Source organism: Cotesia typhae, unplaced genomic scaffold (assembly GCF_013202065.1).
Source record: "Cotesia typhae breed Kobodo isofemale line unplaced genomic scaffold, CoteBio_Ctyphae contig_48, whole genome shotgun sequence".
In the NCBI taxonomy this organism is placed as follows: Eukaryota; Metazoa; Arthropoda; class Insecta; order Hymenoptera; family Braconidae; genus Cotesia; species Cotesia typhae.
This window is the reverse complement of record NW_027423756.1, coordinates 6,964,077-6,978,923: the sequence shown is the minus strand read 5'-3', so window position 1 is coordinate 6,978,923 and position 14,847 is coordinate 6,964,077. Positions and strand designations below refer to the sequence as shown.

Genomic DNA, 14,847 nt, shown 5'->3' with positions numbered 1-14,847 from the left:
TTCATTTATAATTTTAATGGAATTTTCGTTTTTATTTATTTAATCAATTTTGTTGAAAAAATCTAAAAATTTTTTTTTTAATCTTTTTATTTCACCAATTTTATTGAAGATAATTAAAAAAATTTGTTTTAAGTATTGATAAATAATAATAATAAAATTTTTAATAAAATCATCAAAATGATTATTCCATAAATCTCAAAAAAAAAAAAAAAAAAAAAAAAAAAAACATTTATACAATAAATACAAATGCTAGTTACCTAGCATATTTAACAGCAGATGAATAGTTAGTTGCCGAACTGGTACAGACTGAGCTGCCCCTGATATTTATATGAGAGTTAGTACTTCAAAAGCAAAAACCAAGTACTTGTTTAAAAAAAAAAAAAAAAAAAAATGGATTGGTTTCTAAATTAAAACTAAAATATGTTTTAAAAATTGAAGAAAAAAAATCGTGCAGTAATTTGAGTTCTGTGGATCAAAAGTGTAATGTTTGATGAAAAAAAAAACAAAACCAAAGAAAACGGACAAGAAACACTAGCGACAGATCAGGCATACCCAGTCGAATCAGTTGAAATTGTAGAGTGGTTGCTTTGCGTGGAATGAGTCGAAAAGTTACTCGTTGTTGATTGAGGAGATTTAATATCTGGTCCCACGTACACAGGAATCCGCGAGCGACTAAACCACCACCAAGTCGTATCAGAGAGATAGAGAGAGAGAGAGCAAGATATTGAAAGTTAATTGAAATGATGTAAACAGTTAAATAGTTTTATGATAGGATAGTTTTTATACCTAGCACCAGATTAAGAGGAATTAGTTTGATTAAGCGTTTTTTTTATCCCAATACCGTATTAAAATTTGATAATTTTCCCAAAATTATTTTCCATTACTATATTATATTAATAACGCTTTACCTATTTGGTGTTACGGCACCAGAAAGAGTTGGGATACTCGACGTTCTATAGATCGAACCCAGCCTAAAAAAATTGTGAGTAATGGCTCTAGATCATTATGTTATCTTCAATGACTTTTACTCGATCAATTTTAATCGACAAATTATTAATATTAAAGTAATTAATTTTATTAGAATAAAGGCTTTAATTTGCTTGATTTTTTTTTAATTTATGATTTCGCAATAAATGTGTTAATTTATTAAAAATGATTTTTAAAAATTTTAATGCGTTTGATAATGCAGTTAAATCTAGAAATTTGCAATGCGTATTAGTTTTTTTTCATCTGAAAATTTTAATGCAGGGTATGTTTATTAGAAAAAAAATTTTGTTTTTAAAGAATGCTTACCTAGTAGGAACGCCACTCGCAGGACTGATGAGTCCAGTAGGTGTACGCGGTCGAGATGTTGATGAACCATTTACTGGAGCCATGAGTTTTCTACCAGAAATACTGTTGTGTCGACTTGAGGTCGGTGTTGTTCCAGTTGTACCTAATGTTCTTCTTGGGATACGACTGGGAGTTCCTGATTCGTCTGGAATTTATTTATAATTTAATAATAAAAATTTTATTGAGTGATTTATTAATTTGAATTTTTAAATTCAAAAAACATTTTTTTTTTTTTTTCAATTTCTTAAATTTTTTAAATTTATCTTCTCTTTGCAGATGATATGTATTGTATAAAATTATTATTACTCAACATTCTACAGATAAAAATGTAATCATAAATAAATAAATAAATGTTAAATAATATTACCTGTACTATCTAAAGATTGTGTAGAGCCATAGCGACTTGGTGGTTTACTACCTTGTCTTGACGTAGGTCTGCTACTAGGTCTACTTGCTGGCCGTGATGCTGGACGGCTAGATGGACGGCTACCACCTGATAAAAAATTATTATAATTATTAATAATTTGTTTTTTATTTTATTTTTACTCTATAAATAATTTTCATTGATAAATAATAAATATAAATAGACATTAAATAATTAAATAAATTATTACTTGGAGTAATAACACTCCTGTAAGGAGTACTTGTCTTTCTTGTTGACAATTTGAATGAACTCTCGTTATCACTCAGACTATCTGGAGTTCCAGCGCTCAATGAAGATCTTGACGCTCGATGAGTTCCTGAGTGTCCCATTGGCACACTTCTAACGCTGCGTTCTCTTACCTAAATGAAAAAAAAAATAATTATTGAATAAAAAAAATTAAAATTACCATTAATTTAAGATGAAAATCAAGCGTGAGTACAAAACAATAGGATTTTATTACAGTAGTGTATGAGTATGTGATTTAATTTAATCATTTGAACTCATAAAGATCATAAAAATTAAATGGGATTTTTTTTTAATTATTATTTTCAATTATTGATCATTTGAAATTTTACTTTATGAATTCAAATATTTTTGCTGTACATCAAGAAAATTACAGCTAAGTAAACTCGTGTACGTACCAACTGCTCCTACGAATGGATTATGTGCTAATTGAATTTAATTATGACTAATAATGATAGAAAAATATATGTTTAAATTACTGGCCATAATTAAATTCAAGTAAGTAGTTCTACGGAAGCATGCTAACTTACCAAAAGGAGTTGGGAAAGATACAGTAGCTTATGGTGATTTGAAGTATCTCCAATCAACGCCACTATGCCAGCATTAATTAATATTTATTTACAGAGTATAGATAGAAGTTATGCGTATTCGATTTTTTATTTAAATTTTATTCTATATTTTTTTATAATTATCTCGAAGATTTTTGGTTTCAAATTTTTCAATTATCTAGCAGGGAAAATTTTGAGGCATTCAAATGAATAAAAATAAAGGATAAATTACAAAATTATAATCAATGCTCAAAAAGTCGGTAATTTTTTAATAATTCACAATTTTTTTTTTTTTTTTTTTTTTTAATAAATATTGATTTAAAAATTTTTCAAATAATAAAATTATTTTAAGAATGTTTAAAAATGATGATATAGATTTTTATTATAATAAATAATGACTTAAAAATTTTCTATTATTTCATTTGAAAATAATACACTTTATATATTTATATTTTAAAATTATACTTTAATTTTTTATCAATTTTAAAATTTAATATATTAAAAAAAAAATATCAATAAAATTATAATAAATTTTAAAAATTTATTTCTTCTGCGCCAATATCAGAATATTTTCTATTATAAAAAATTTTAAAGTTTCTTTTGAAGGAAAAAAAAATTACCGACTTGAAAAGAATTTTTTAAAAACTAAAAAAAAATAATATATAATCAAAGATAAATTAATTAATGACAAAAAATTATAAATGAGCGTTGGATTTTCACACAATAAAATACACACAATGCACTAATTACAAACGCGCGTAGCAACTAAGCTACCAATAACAACTCAATTATATTAACCAGAGTTTTAAAATGTAAAAATGCAGACAAAAATAGTAAATATAGCTATGTAAAAATAAGTACAAGTATAAAGTCAAATATACAAGTATAATAATATATAAATGACATGACAATGTCCAACCATATAAATATCAAGAGAATCAATCAAGAGAATGATATTATTTACCCAGTGGTAAGAGGGGGCGTGCATGTGAAGAGGGTACGAGCACGGAAGATCCTCCTTTTGCCTCAAACTCTCAAATATCGGCATCAGCTGGTTCATAAACTCCTCCGCTACACCAAATCAAATCAATCATACTAAAAGTTTAGATTTCTTTCTATTCGGAAAGTAATTATTATCAAAGGACACAAGTCCCCACATTTAATAATTTTTTCATCTTTTAATAAACAATTTAACCAATAAAATAGTAACAAGTATTAAAAAATTCCTTTGTAAAAATTCGACCTCCGTTTTTGCCGCGATCAAAGGGGACTTTTTTTTTTTCAAGTATGATATGAGAATAAAATCACACCTCCTGAGGTATAAAAAACTTCGTATCGTCGCCTTAATTTCCGGTAGCTGTCCTTACCAATATTTTCTTACCAATCCCACTAATCCATTCATAAGAGAGTAATTTTACTAGATCTTATACTAGATGATAATGAGGAAAATATAATATGAATAAAAATAATTATTTAAAAAATTTTCAAGAACATGCGCATGCATCATATGTAATAAATAAATAATCATTCACAGTACTTACGTAAATAATGTTGCAATTGAAAGCGTACAAACGCTTTTTAAATAGTTATTTTGTGGGTATAGGTGCTTATATTTATGTGCAATAGATGTGTGCAAATGAAATAAATATAGAGTGTGTAGAACTGACTGTCGTTAAGCAAGCGGTTTAATTAAATTCGGAAGTATTTAATTATTGTAATTATAATTAATAATTGAATGCATTCACTTGATGAACGACGGTAGTTGGAACAATGAAATAAATGTGGGTGAAAGAATAAGAATATTGAAGTATTGCATTGCATGTGGGTGATGATTATTACCTTGGTTATCGGACCAGCAGAAGACATTGGGGTGCGTTGGAGTGTAGAATTCGGGCTCGGCTTAGCTCTGAATGCCGTCATCGTCTGGCTGACCCCGTCCGCCAAAATAAACTGTTCCCGCAGCTCAATGTTTGTTCTTCCCTTGGCTACAGTGTGTGCGTGCAATTAGTTAAGAAGACGCAAAAGAATACCGAGGATAAGATAACAGTGCAGTTGTAGTAACAGTAATCAGAGGGTAGAGTTGGTACAGGGTTTTAGGAACGGAGAAGAGATGATTACGGTTTTAATTTAGGGTCAAGTTTAAGATTACAGAAGAAGAAATGCAGAAACGGTTTTACAGAACAGAGTTTTAGCGGTTTAGCAATTTTAAAATAAAAACCATGCGAGAAATAATTAATAGTTTTATTTTTTGAGTTAAGGGTTTTAAATGAAAATGTGTGTAGTGTGTTGTTTTGTGTGAAGAAAGAAAAAAGAAGTAACGTAATTAAAAATTTTCAAATAAAATAGCGTAATAATAAAATGATTTTTAAATCACACCAGGTTTTTTTTTTTTTTTTTTTTTTTTTTTATAAAATAATTTTGTATTTTACAATTCTAGTGTACTAGGGTAACTTTATCTTGAATTATAAATTTTTTGTATGAGATAATTTTTTTTTTCTAAATAAAATTTTAATTTATGGTACTTTAAAGCATTTTTTTACAAATATTTATAATGAATTTGTAAATTATGTATATCTTTTTTTGAGTACTAAATTTTTTAATTTTAATTTAATTTTCTCTTATAATTAATTATTATATTAAGTAAATAAATATAAAGTAAATTATTACAAATAAAAATTTTCAAGGATCGAATATTTTAAATGATGTAAAGATTTTTAAATAAAAAAAATTTATAATTCAAGATGAAGTTTAAAAATAAAACTTAAAACTAACTTAACATTAAATTTAAAAATCCACGTAACTCCAACACCATGCTTAAATAGAACAACTAAAATAATACATATAAAGACTGGATAATAAACCACTGAACCAAAAAAAAATATCTTATAGTAAAAATTCATTAAGCCAGTTCAACAGAAAACCTTAAAAATATAAAATTTTCCTAAACATTTAACTTTAAAAAACAGTTCCATTTTACCAGAAAACGCTTGAACAAAATATATTAGAAAAATAAATGTGAAATGAGAAAATGTCATGCGACATAGATGAATGATTTAAATCTTAAATCTACACTCTGTCTTCGCAAAATAATGAACGCTAAAAATGTAAATTAATAATTAAAAAAAAAAAAAATAATATAAGGAAGATAGAGTTTAGATGCAAGATTTAAAGTAATGATCGTGCAATGGGTCTCACCGAGTGGACACCAACCCTCGTGCTGTTCCGGCTTGTTAGGATCCGGTATTGGCATTAGAAAAACTTGGAGAACGATGGAAAATATTTAGTCTTTTTAGTACTTCTAGGGGTTCATGCAATTTTTATTATTATTGTTAGAAGTAAACCAGTTTTTAATTCCGGTCATAAATATCTGCACTGTAAAAAATCGTCATTTTTTATAGTATAAATTTTTTATGTTAATTAAAATTTACCGATGAACCGAGTTCAATAAATTCCTAATATTAAATAGTAGTAAAAAATGATTTCTATGGCTACATATTAAGCAAAGCAAACAACGGGCACACATGTCACCACTCGTATGCTTAATATTTGTTTTAAAACGGATTCATTCGTTTATTAATGAACATTCTGTTTGTTACCTCAGGAGCTGAGATCATACACACAAACGCGATGGGATTTAGTTTAGTTATTATTATTATTATTATTATTATTATTATTATTATTATTATTATTATTATCATTATTATCATAACATAATAACTTTAATTTATTAATAAATTAATAGCCCTGTGCATAATAAATTTAAAATATTAGTCAAATAAATAAAACAAACCGATTTAGTTAGGGTGGTTACGAACGTTCCTGTTAGCAGTGTATTATGACAACTGACGTTCATGATAATGTTTTAAAATAAATAAAACTAAACGATAAATAACATATTATATATATAATACAAATTAAATATTAAGACAAATCATTACGAAAATAATTAACTAAATAAAATTTTGAAATAAAGTTTAATTTGCCTCTGGGGGGTCCTGACTGTCGATCTCGATAATTTGAATTTTTTTATCTTATGGAATTATTAATATTGTTATCGTTATTATCTATCATTGTATATATAATTATAATTTTTAATGAAAAGTAACTTACCGCGACATGGATCGTTCTTCAATAAGAACTCGTCGAGGGCTACCCACCCACCGCCGACTCGCACCATTACGGTAGATCTTAAGATACGGACAAGGCGTAGTTTTTGGCTGTCACCGAACTAGATTTAAAACTAGATTATTATCAACTATTTAAAAAAAAATTAAAATAATGAATAAGGAGAGGTCTTAAATTTACCCTGTATTTTCCTTCACCGACTTGGAAGACGCGGAATTTCTGTCTGCAAGTACACAACATGACCAGTCGCTTGACTTCATCGTGGATTTTGTCAGTGTCGTGGTAAGTACGTCTTTCTTCCCAATCTGGTCTAAGAGCTGCGATGAATTCTTTCCAGTCGATAAGACCTTCACCGTGGCGATCGAACAAATCGGCAACGGCATTCATTTCTAAGCGTGATGTGTCGAATTCTGAAATAATAATTATTGGTTAAAAATTTGTAATTTTTTTTTTTTTTTTGTATTTTGTATTTTTTCTGATTTCTATGCACAGGTGAAATGCATCTCCATAAAATTTATGTCCAGAAGTAAATAAATATATAAATAAATAAATTAATTAAATGAATAAATTAAATTTGTGATTGATGTAAAAGTAAAAAAATTAAAAAGTAAATAAAATACTGACTAGTATTCATGATTCCTTGGATGAAATCTTCTCTAGGAATAAGACCGTCATTATTTTTGTCCATTTTTCTAAACAGATCTGTCAACCGTGATTTTTTGTGGTTCATGAACTTCAAGAACCTCTTGCGCCAGTCTTCCCAGCTGAAGTTCCTGACACGGTCTAATTCGTCGATGTAATTAAGCTTGTCCTGAAGACGTCTTTGACGTTCCCATGCCATCATCCAAACATTGCGCCAACGATCCCAGAGAAGCTTCACGCGTGGATTACGGAATTCTGGCTCGGCTCCTTTGCTACTCGATTAAAATAATTTGTTAGTAGAAAATCAATCATGGTTATTGTCACTATATACAATTAAGTCATAGTAGTTTTATCACATCATTCTTCATTCTCTATTTTAATACATGATTCATTTTAATCACATCATTCTAGGATAAAACATCACAATCCAGTCACCACATTCAATTTTTTTTACTCATTCTTAGTATTCATTCGTTATTTTATTACTTATTTTGGATTAATTGAAATATAAGATAACGAACCTTCCTTTGGGTGGGAATCGCGGACCAATATGCGGCAATGACGGATCTGGTGTTCTCTCACGACCTGGACTGGCTCGGCTAAACAAGAACATGCGTCAAATCACTCATAACACTCTACTTAACTATATATTTTGCAATCTTCTTATTTTTGCTTCACAGTTTTTTAATTATTAATAATTTATATAGTAATTATAATTTATAATGTATTATAAAAATAATGAACCAGTGAATAAAAAAATTTTTTTGATCGAAATTTTGTTTTAATTTAATTTAAAACTATAAAAAATTACAAGTAAAAATTATAATTTAATTCATTCACTGGACCATCATTTTAAAATTGGATTGTATTGTGTAATTGTCATAAAAATTATTCTGTAAATTTTTTTGACAAAAAATTTACACTTATAATGTTTATTATAAGTGTAATTATTTACAATAATTAATTATATAATTTTATGATAAAATAAATAACATAAATTGAAACAAACACAAAACAAATACAAAGACAAAAATAAGTGAAATTATGTGTAAAAATGTGGTATGAAATTGGAAACTTGCCTAAATATTTAATTTAATTAAAAAATATTTGATAAAGATTGTAAAAAAATAAACAAAAATTTTTTTATTTAATAATATTTATCCTCCACAATTTTTATTAAATATTTAGGCTTGTAACTATGAAATGACAGTGAATGAATAGTAAAAAAATACTGTGCAGCAAGCATACCTTCCACGACGAGATTGCAATAGGTCTCGACTGCCTTTGAAGCTAAACAAATCCAAAGCAATACAATTGTTATAATCACACACAGTAAAACCATTAAAAATAAATTTTGAAAATAAAATGCAAAATGATACTAATTAAAAATTTGCTAACTATTCAATGATCACTATGAATGACTAATTTTTTACCCTAATTAATTAAATAAAATGACCAAAAAATTTAAATATGTGAATTGATGAAAAAACAATAAGTGACAAGCAAAAACAAACCTTTGCTTACGAAGCGGCTGTTCATCTTCACTTTCTTGATACAGGTCCTTACTGCCAATTCAACAGTGCACCATGCGACAGACACGTAAATTGTGAAATAGTGATGATAATTTACAAAATGAATGTTCAAGCAACATAAAAAACACAAACAAAAACAAAAAAACCTTAAAATAGTGGTACGAATAAAAAAAAAAATAAGTGCATTATAAATAAGTACTAAATATTTACAACTAGCGAATTTTTTCTAGCATGCATACTTACACAGAACCGGGTAATCTAGATTTGGACATCTTGCGATTGTCCTTAATGGTCTTTATCTGACGGGCTTTGCAAACGCTGTCAACTTCAACTTGTCTGCGACTAGTATTTTCCATGAATTCGCGGTGGTCTGCAATCAGCATCTCCAGAGTCGGGCGATCGTCTGGTAACGGCTCTGCTTCCAAAGTTATCAAGGTATTCGTAAGGCCTTCTAACCATGAAAGCAATTCTTCCAAAAGATTGTCAAGATCCTGCAAGACAAAATATATTTATTAAAAAATGATCATAAAAAATCCACTTATTTCTATTTATATACCATAAAAAATAATTTACCTGTAGCCCTTGCATGTGATTTTCTAGCCGTTGGTTTCTCTGCAGAGCCCAGGTCGCAACTTCTTCCCACCTGGACTGAATGATGGTAATCCAGTGCTTGATAACAGCAGCTCCATCCGGATGAGACTTGCCAAGAATTCCATGAGCCAGTTCGAGAGTATGGTCTTTCTCGACTTCCTTCTGATGTAACTCCCTCAAGAATTTCTCATGCTCCATAAGTTGGTTCCTGCTCTCTTGTTCGTCTTCTGGCAGCTGACCCGCGAATCTCAGCTTCATTTCTGCTTCACTCAGCCACTCCAACAACACATGCACAGCTTTGTGAAGTCTCTCTGCATCCCTCAGCGCTTCGTCCAATCTGTGAGACTTATTGTCCGACAACCTGGTCACAACATTCCAAAGGTTCTTCACCTCCGACAGCTGTGACCTGATAGTCGACGCGTCTTCTACCGTAGCTTTAGATTCAAGTTCTCGGCCAGTGTTGATGACAGACTCCATCTGCGAGGCTCTCATCTCCAGGTCTCTCTCAAATGACCTGTGCTGCTCCACCAAGTTGGTAACTGTGTCCAAGTCTCCATGCAGTGGTCCAGTATTCGATAGCTGCTTTTCGGTTTTTTGGAGCCAATCAAGCAGCGCTTGAATAGCGTCCTTGAATTGACCCGAAAACAGCAAAGCTTCCTCCAGTTTTCGCTGTCTGTCTACACTCTTTCCGCACACTGTTGTCCACTTGCTCTTCAATTCATTCAACAGCTCCTTCAAAGCCGGTTCGTCGGTCTTTGGCGCCTTGTCCTTCAGAGTTTTACCGTTCTTCATCGTCGTGTCATAAGTTCCTTGCTTGGCACCCAAGGCTTTCTGGATTTCCCGGTGCTTGTTCAACCGGAACTTGATCTTCTCCGGGTCGTTTCCACCAACTCCCTCAGCGGCCATTTCATCGAGAGTCTTCTCAGCGTCGTCCAGCCAGGTCATTAAATGAGACCATGCGTCGTGGAATTCTCGGGCTTCTTTGTATCCGTGATCTAGAGCGCGAGTTCTTTCTGCTGATTTAGAAACAACGCGCTCCCATCTATGCTGCACGCTGACCAACAAATTTTTAATAAGAATGACGTCTTGTTTTTGAGAAAAGTACTTAAGTTGAGTTCCTTTTTTGTCCAAATTGAGCATCGTTTCGCGGTGAACGCCAACGTCCTTCTGGAATGCTTTGTGCTCCTCGATTTGTCCAAGAATTGTTTCCATAACTCGAGAAACGGGTTTCAAGTTGGTTAATATTTTTTCGGCATTGGTCAGCCAGTCAACAAACGCTTGAAGCGCGTCGTGGAATTCAGTGGCTTCTCTTAGCGCGATTTCTAGTTTTATCTTCTTGTCACTAGCTCGTGCTGTAACACTATCCCACCTTTGTTTCAAAGTTCTTAAATTGTGGTTCAGTGTTCCAGCACTAGAGGCGCCAGCACGTTTCAAATATTCTTGGCCTTGCTGCAGAACAGTTTCGACTTTAGGACGATTCATTTCTAACTCGTTGTAGACTTCCATGAAGCGCTCTAGTTGCTCGGAAGCGGTTTCAGGAAGACCACCGACTGGTCTGGAAGCGACGATCATGTTATCGACGTCACCCAGCCAAGATAATAAGTCTTGGATCTCAGCGGTGAATGATTGAGCTTCCCGAAGTGCATCTTCAAGTTCTCGTTGTCGATCCGCGGCTTGCTGGAGTAAGTCGCGCCAACGGCGGTTCAAAGTTCCCAGTTTCTCGGCGGTCGTAGAAGCTTCTGCAGTACCTTTGCCGTCTTCTATTAATTGTCTTCCAGCGTCGTTGAGGGTGTCTACACTCGTCTGGTGAGCCTGGATGTCATTTACAAGGACCTTTAGCTTAGCTAGTTCGACTTCTATCACCTGCGGATCGCCTGAAACGGGCTTCAATTCGTCCAGAGTTCTGTCGGTCTTGTCGATCCAGACCAGCAGCTCGTCCAGAGCGTGTTGGAATTGTCCAAGGCGTAGAAGTGCGTTCTCCAGGAGTCTTTGACGTTCGACAACTCCTCTTAGTAGAGCGTCCCATCGACGGTTTACTGCACCAAGCGGTTCTTTTATTGCTGCTGCTTGCTCTGATGATGTTCTCTCCGTCAATTCTGCAGCTTGCCTGTGGAGTGAAAAGTATTTTAATAATCTGGTTGAGAAATAATTATTTAGTTATTTAAAGTCACCACATTTGCTGAAAGGACAAACAACAAAGCTCGTATAAATCAGCCTTGCTGCATACATTTAATAAACAATTTTAGCAATTTAATTATTCTGCATCATTGGACATAGCTGATATAATATATTAAGCCATAATTATTCGGGAAGTACTTTTTGAATAATTTATCTAGGACATGCTGCTTAAAAAAATCAACCGAAAAAATTCGTTTCAATCTCAATTATGTTAAAAGTATTCGAAAATTCTCAAAAACAATTTTTTTTAATGTCTCAAATTATTTAAACTAAGAATAATGAAATAGATTTAAGCCATGCCATAACTAATGCGACTAGAGCAATTGACTTGCCTTGTCAGACTCCTAGGATCCGGGTCAGAAAGTTTGGAATTAAAAATATACATATTATAATATTAATCCGTCTAATAATAAATTCGATAATTTAAATCTATCCCATTAAATTTATTTGTAATGATAACCCAAAAAAAAAAAAATTTTTTAAAAAAGAAACCTACCTATTGAGAGCTTCGACCTTCACCATATGTGGATCAACCTCAGCCTTGAAGTTAGCGAGCTGCTTAATCTGTCTCTTAACAGAATCAATGTCACTACCCAAAGGTCCCATCTCAGCAAACTTGTCTTCAGCTTCTTGCAAAAAGTCCACCAGATTATGAAGAGTCTCGTGGAACTCCATGGCTTTCTCCATAGCGTCAATCAAGTTCTCCTCGCGTCTCGCATACAAAGCAGTGACATTATCCCAAGCCTGATCCAAATCTTCCATGTGCTTGCGGACTTCAGGTTTATCCGGTTCTCCACAAAGACCCATCAATTCTTGCCCTGAAGCTCTGACTTGCTCTACATCTGGTTTAGTTTGGTCAATCTCTTGTCTAATTTCTTGCAACGCTACCTGTTGCTGTTGGATGGCTGCCGGTTGAGCAGCAGGTGGAGCCTGTCCTGACAATGCATCTTGCAGTTCTCTGAGAGTGGTCATCACTCCGTTCAACTCCGACCAGAACTTCTCTGCAATAGCCAAGGTGTCATCCAGCGTATGTCCTCGATCTGTAGTAGCTTTCTGGACTTCTCCCCACAATTTGTTCAATTTCTCCAACTTGCGCTTGATGTCCTTAACCGCTGGGTCTTGACGATTACCAGCTTTGTTGATAACATCATCGGCAGCTTTCTTCACCGCAGCGTAAGCTTCTGATCTTTGAGCCAAATCCTCAGCCAGAGCTGCATTCTCTTCCATTTGATCCCTCAGTCTAGGAGGATGAGCACTAACTGGCTCTGCGCCGTGAACTTGATCAGCAGTAGATGTCAGTGCTCTTAACATTCCTTCTAACTTATCAGAAAATTGCGAAGACTCTTGCAAAGCTTGCTCCAGAGTTTGTTGACGAGCTCTAAGCTCAGCTCGTAGAGCAGCATATCTAGCGTTGTCATTGTCCAAGATATCTTGTACTTTGAGTCCTTCTTCTTCATTGCACAATCTCATTAGAGCTTCTCCGGTCTTGTTCAACTTCTCGATCAAAGGTTTGTGTTCATTAATACTTTGGATCAACAATTCGTTCTTATCCTGTTGAGCTGCAATTAAGTCTGGTCTCAAAGCTGGCATAGGCAGCATAGAAATCTGGTGTTCAACTTCTTCCAACCAGCTACACAAACCCGAGTGAGTATCTCTTAAATGTTCTGCCAGAGGAAGTGCTTGTTCCAGAGCTCCAAGACGGTCTGATGACAAACCGGATACAATTTCCATAGTTTCTCTTAAATCTTCCATCTTGTCTCTGATAGTAGCTGTGTCTTCGTGGTGAGTGTTCTCACGAATAACTTTTTTCGCGGTGGAAATAACATCGCGAACGCGACCTTTCTGACTAGAAATATCATCATTCAAAGCCTTGTGTTCTTTCAATTGGACACGGATTATCTCAGGTTCACTGCTTGGTGGTTCAGCTTCGCGCAATTGGTTGTCGACTTCTCGGAACCAGTCTAATAAATCATCAATATCTCCGATCACTTCAAGAGACCGTTGTTTGCTCAATTGAATTCTTTCAGCTTTGCGTTGAATTTGCTCGGCGATTGCGTCGAATCGTCTGTTGTCTCTGGTGACGAGTCCTTCAATAGTTGCAGCACCTTCTCCAGGTGAAATTTGGCAGAGCTGCGGACCCACGGTGTTTATTTTCTCCAAAACCGGTCGGTACTCAGATATCTCCATTTCCAGGCGAATAATTTCTTCCTCTCGTGGCTCAGCTGATTGAAGAGCGGTTTCTGCGCCCTGCATCCAGTCCATGAGCCTGTTATGGTTGTCGTGGAATTGCTGGACTAATGGCAAGGCTTCTTGGGCGTGCTTGAGTAAATCAGAGCCGCGCGTGACCAAGTCATTGAAACGGCGTTGGAGAGAGTCTAGTTTATCTTTAAGTTGAAGAGCTTCGTCGCTGGAAATGTGTTTCATCAATTCCAACCCGGAGTCTGTTGTGCTGTCGACTTCCGTCTGGCGAGAAGACACTTCCTCAGTCAAATCAGCGAGATCTTCCATTTGCTGAAGCAGCTTCTCGGTGTGAACAGCAAGAACACGATACTTGGATAGTCTCTTCTCCATACTCTCCATCCAGGCTTGCAGATCTTGATAAGTAAGGACGAGATGGCGGAGACCTTGTCTCGAGCGCTGCAATAAACTTCCGAGCGCCTCGGAGCGTTCAACAAGACTAGCGTATCGGTCGGCAACATCTTGAAGCTTATCAGCAAGAATGGTGGCTTCATCTTCGCCAACCAGGCTCATCAATTGACTGGCTACTTCGGTTAACTCGCTAAAGTACGGCTTCTTTGACAAGATATCATCGTGGAGAGCATCATGCTCTGAAACTCGCTGTTGGATTTTCTCTTCGTCGGTTGGAACTAATTCCATGTCTTTCACCTTCTTCTCGGTCTTGTCCAACCAAATCGCAAGAGGCGTCAATTTTTCTTGGAATTCTTTAGCCACTGCCATGGCTTGCTCGAGAGCATCCATACGCTCAGCAGCACCTTCTGTCAGCGCATCGAATCTTCCGATCAGATCTTTCAATCGTTTCTCAATTGCTTTACGTTCTTTGGGGTCCACTGCAGCGGATACCTCTTGGCCCATGTTGAAAAGTGAGGACATTGAGTTTTGACGGTCCATCAGCATCTTCTTTAAGAACTTTTGTTCTTGAAGCTGAGCCTTGACAACCTTTAAAAAAAATATTATTAAAGTCTACAATTTAAAACAAATTTTAAATATAAAT

General features: G+C 33.9%; 1 protein-coding gene across 19 annotated transcripts in view; it reads right to left on the bottom strand.

The window, feature by feature from the left end:
- Positions 1 to 14,847, bottom strand: part of Shot (dystonin-like protein short stop) — a 103,063-nt gene that overhangs the window by 2,323 nt on the left and 85,893 nt on the right. For 6 of the 19 annotated variants that reach the window (XM_074246679.1, XM_074246682.1, XM_074246687.1 and 3 more), the window contains 16 exons: positions 12,112 to 14,792; positions 11,948 to 11,959; positions 9,420 to 11,544; positions 9,090 to 9,337; positions 8,829 to 8,879; positions 8,563 to 8,604; positions 7,836 to 7,913; positions 7,297 to 7,586; positions 6,853 to 7,082; positions 6,658 to 6,775; positions 4,387 to 4,532; positions 1,947 to 2,115; positions 1,700 to 1,825; positions 1,294 to 1,477; positions 553 to 672; positions 258 to 317 (listed from right to left, as the gene is read on the bottom strand). In XM_074246679.1, coding sequence (XP_074102780.1) covers positions 258 to 317; positions 553 to 672; positions 1,294 to 1,477; positions 1,700 to 1,825; positions 1,947 to 2,115; positions 4,387 to 4,532; positions 6,658 to 6,775; positions 6,853 to 7,082; positions 7,297 to 7,586; positions 7,836 to 7,913; positions 8,563 to 8,604; positions 8,829 to 8,879; positions 9,090 to 9,337; positions 9,420 to 11,544; positions 11,948 to 11,959; positions 12,112 to 14,792 — 6,680 coding nt within the window. Of the gene's footprint in view, positions 1 to 257; positions 318 to 552; positions 673 to 908; positions 972 to 1,293; positions 1,478 to 1,699; positions 1,826 to 1,946; positions 2,116 to 2,161; positions 2,592 to 3,511; positions 3,619 to 4,386; positions 4,533 to 6,657; positions 6,776 to 6,852; positions 7,083 to 7,296; positions 7,587 to 7,835; positions 7,914 to 8,562; positions 8,605 to 8,828; positions 8,880 to 9,089; positions 9,338 to 9,419; positions 11,545 to 11,947; positions 11,960 to 12,111; positions 14,793 to 14,847 lie in introns of those variants that run through there. The other 13 variants (XM_074246680.1, XM_074246697.1, XM_074246699.1 and 10 more) reach the window with 9 other exon arrangements.